The sequence below is a fragment of the Hevea brasiliensis genome, chromosome 13 (assembly GCF_030052815.1).
Source record: "Hevea brasiliensis isolate MT/VB/25A 57/8 chromosome 13, ASM3005281v1, whole genome shotgun sequence".
In the NCBI taxonomy this organism is placed as follows: Eukaryota; Viridiplantae; Streptophyta; class Magnoliopsida; order Malpighiales; family Euphorbiaceae; genus Hevea; species Hevea brasiliensis.
In genome coordinates this window covers 67,443,094-67,447,015 of record NC_079505.1, presented here as the reverse complement: position 1 = coordinate 67,447,015, position 3,922 = coordinate 67,443,094, and the positions used below count along the sequence as shown (strand labels likewise).

The following is a 3,922-nucleotide window of genomic DNA, read 5'->3' as shown; positions in this document are numbered from 1 at the left end:
AATCAAATTCTGTTATTTTTTAAATTAAGTTTCAATATTCTCTATCAAATCTTGCAATATTAAATGTTTAAATAAAATATTCATCAAACAAAATAATTAAGTTTATAAAAAAGAATTGCTAGTTGCATTAAGTTGTTAATTAATTTTTGTACGAGTCCTTCTTAAGGATTTGACTGGTCAAAAATGGCAGTAATTAAATCACAAGACAGACTCTCCCTTCGAGGAGCGACATTGCTGTGTGTGTAGCAGTCAAAGGAAGCTCTCTCCTCCATCATGACTGTTAACTAAGCAAGTATAATTAAGGATTTTTCTTCCCTATAAGTAATACACTTAATAATCACAGTTTAATTTTATTTCTTCTAATGCTGCTCTCTCCCTCTTATGACTTAATAGATTAAATACCAATCCTGCAACAATTTTATTTTAAAGGTTAATTAAAATTGAATGAGTGTATATTTGCACCCATAAAAAAATTGAATTAGATTTATAAATATTTTAATTAATTTTATATAAATATTTAATTTAATAATTATTAAATTTATTATATGTAAAATTTATATTAAATGTATTCAATGGTTAATAATAAATTTTAGGTAGCAAAAATTCACCCAAGAGCCATCTTAGCCATGGTAAAAATAAAAGTTGTAAAATACCTATGCCAACAAATAAATAAACGTACGACATGTTTCCTGTAGTGTACAAGTATATGTGGAACAAAATGGACCTCGATTTGATGACTTTAATAATTAATATAATCATATAAAAAAATGGAAAAAATGTACAAAACCATATCTTGGAATTGGGAATCACGTGATGCCATTAAGACAAAACCCCCCGACCAAGTGATTAATTAACTTAAATTGAAAAGAAAGAGATAGAACATTTGAAGGGACTGATTCAGTCAAAATATCAAATTAAACTAAAGATTAATTATAGTAGCAGTGGTAATTAAAATTTTTCTTGTTTTTGTTAATAATTTTGCTAATTTATTCATTAACACAAAGGAGATCGATGAGGGATCCCTTTTCTTCTACTCATGCTAGTAGCCATGTCCTCATCCGAAACCTTATTAGCTGATCTTCCACATACGTATAATCCACTCCTCTTCCTCCGTACAATCTCTTGAGTGCATGCCATGCTCATATTCTCCGATGCTGATGAGCCGGAAGACCAACTCATCGGCTCGTCGGAGTCCACGATCGTCGAATGTGGCGTCTCATTCGTCATCTCATCGTCTCCCATGTCTTGAGGGATGAAGAAGTCAGGACCAAGTGTTAAAGAGTTGCATTTCCTTAGGTATGGAGAGAGGTCCTTATAGTGTTTCAGCACAAACTCCACCTATAATAATAAAAATGAATCACACAAATAAATTATGTATGATTATGAACTAAGATACCCTCTCCAAGATTGTAGATTTTTAATTATGTTTCAATTGCAATTTCTTGAATTGATAATAGAGTTGATTATTTCATGTGATTATCCGAGAAAATCCTACTAGCAATTTTCAAGTAAAAACATAAGGATAAATTAAAATTTTGACAGGCTTACCTTGCACCCTAGAGAGCAATGAATAAAGGGTTCTTGAAGACTTCTATCACAGGAAGTGCAATAGTTTCCAGAGCCTTTGAATTGCCTGTTCTGAGGTCTCTTCTTGATGAACACTACTTTGGCACTATTTATGGTATAGGCCTAGATCAAATTAATCAAAACTAATTGAGTTAGCCAATTATGAACTGAATTATGGAAGGAGTACAATTGATATCAGGAAAGAAAATTAATTAGCCCTATTTAGCACAATAACCTGCACATTTGAGCAATCTATAAGCTTCTGGAGGTCTTCCAATCTCACAACATCATGATAGACATATCGGCGAACTTGAAGAAGCCTATGGTAGCGATGAGATGGAACACAGTGAGGGCAAATACTAATGCAACAATCTAAACAACAAACGTTCTTTTCATTCTTCTTTGCAGTTTCATGATAAGAGCAACCCACGAAGAACTTCTGTGAGTAGAGAGCTTCCAACCATGCGGGCTTCTGAATTCCCTGTTAAATTTTAAGCAATTATCAACGCTTATAAATCCATATTAAATAAGAATTGTACTAGAGATTGATAATTATAACAAGAGAAAGAGAGAAAGAGAAACTCACCATGATCACATAAACCAAAAACAAGGCAAGCCCTCTTGAGCTGTTATCAAGATGGTTGTGCTAGCAGGAAGAGAAGATGAAGAGAGAGAGAGAGAGAGAGAGAGAGAGTAGGGTATGGAGATGAGAGTATTTATGGAGGTTCACAAGAGAGGAAGGGTTGTATATTTATTACTTGGAAGGATACACAACATTTTGTGAGTAGGGAGTGCCATAAGGGGTTTACTATGCCTGTACGAGAGAGGGAGAAAGAGAGAGAGAGAGAGAAAGAGAGAGAGATTATTGTATTAATTTAATAAAAGAGAGAAAGTAAGATATGAGGAGAACGTGGGCGCTGTTTCCGTGTCTCCCATTCTCTTCGGCCTCTTTAAACTAATGTTTCTAATCTCCTTGGCTTATGAGCTCTATTGCTAAACTAACTAAGCTCTCTTCTTGAACTAGCTGCCTTTACCTTATACATTATTTTTTATGTTAAGTTTTAACCCCTTTTTCTTTCTTTGATTTTTCATCTTTTAGCATACCAAAATTCTTAAAAGTGAGACTATCAAGATTTGAATTTATAACCTGATATAAATTAATCCAGCAATGTTGATCATTTACATATATCTCTAAATATAGTTTTGTAATTAGGAAGACATATATACACATCACCCACTTGATCAATTTAGATAAAATGATCGTATAATGAGATATTTCTTATTTAAATTTAATCTATTATAAATTTAAAATATAAAATGAGACTCACTTATTAAATATTTGAGTTTTACATATTTATATTTTAATTCTCGATGAATAAAATTTAAATAAGAATTTTCTCATGTTAGATTTTATATATTAAATTAATTAATTAGTCGGTGATGTTAGCTGGGAAAAAATAAACAACTTAAAAGTAGGATTTTACTATTATATTGCACCTTTTCTTAATTTAGAAATTCTTTTTGCCTCGAAAGCTTTGCCTTTTTTAAAATATTTTCCATTTCGTCCTAAAATGGCATTATTTCTTTGACTTCAAAATTCAAAACTATTAACAAAAGTGCATAAAGGACTCCATGTACATGTAACCAGGAAAGAAAAGAAAGAAAAAATCATAGGATAAATAGCTGGAGGGGAAATTAAGGGCTGGAGGAAGGGCTGTGAACGGTTATTGAGAATCAAATCGAATCAAAGAATTGTACCGAACTGATACGAATCGAATTTATCTTGATATTTTGGTTCAGTTTTGATTTTTCATTAAGAACAGAACCAGAATCGTATCGAAACCGAATAGAAACCGTATCAAATCAGAATCGAACCGAGAATCGAATTTATACATATGTTTTTCTATATTTTTTTAGATGTATTATATATTTTCAATATAATTATATATATTTATATATGTATATATAATTATGAACGACATACAACTTAATATTATATTTATTTTTTTATATTTTCTTAATAATTTTAATTAAAAATACATTAAATTATCTTATAATTCTTAATTATAAATATATTATTATCTTATATATATATATATATATTAATTCTTAATTATATTTGTATCTTATGGTTAAATATTATATGGTTAATAAATAGTTAAAATGTATATTATATGATATACTTATATTAGTATAGTATATAATATATTTAATCCTAAATTATATATGTGCCTTATAGTTAAAGATTATATAATTTAGGTATAGTTAAAAGATATATTATATGATATATTATATATTAATAACCAAATTCAAAACTTAAATATTAATTTAAGTATGACTTTTTAAGGGAATAATT

The 3,922-nt window shown here is 29.5% G+C and overlaps 1 protein-coding gene across 1 annotated transcript; it reads right to left on the bottom strand.

Moving 5' to 3' along the window:
• Nucleotides 1-843: 843 nt before the first annotated feature.
• Nucleotides 844-2,397, bottom strand: LOC110671508 (protein RGF1 INDUCIBLE TRANSCRIPTION FACTOR 1). Its single transcript, XM_058131625.1, has 3 exons — nt 2,153-2,397; nt 1,802-2,047; nt 844-1,689 (listed from the first exon to the last, which is right to left on the bottom strand). Exons 1-3 carry the CDS (start codon nt 2,153-2,155, stop codon nt 1,528-1,530), a joined length of 411 nt encoding a protein of 136 aa, XP_057987608.1. The 5' UTR covers nt 2,156-2,397; the 3' UTR covers nt 844-1,527.
• Nucleotides 2,398-3,922: the final 1,525 nt, after the last annotated feature.

Excerpts from the sequence above, each read along its gene's own strand:
- LOC110671508 (XM_058131625.1), bottom strand. Across the intron at positions 1,690-1,801 it reads TAGATTGCTCAAATGTGCAG|GCCTATACCATAAATAGTGC; the intron begins GTTATTGTGCTA and ends AATTTGATCTAG.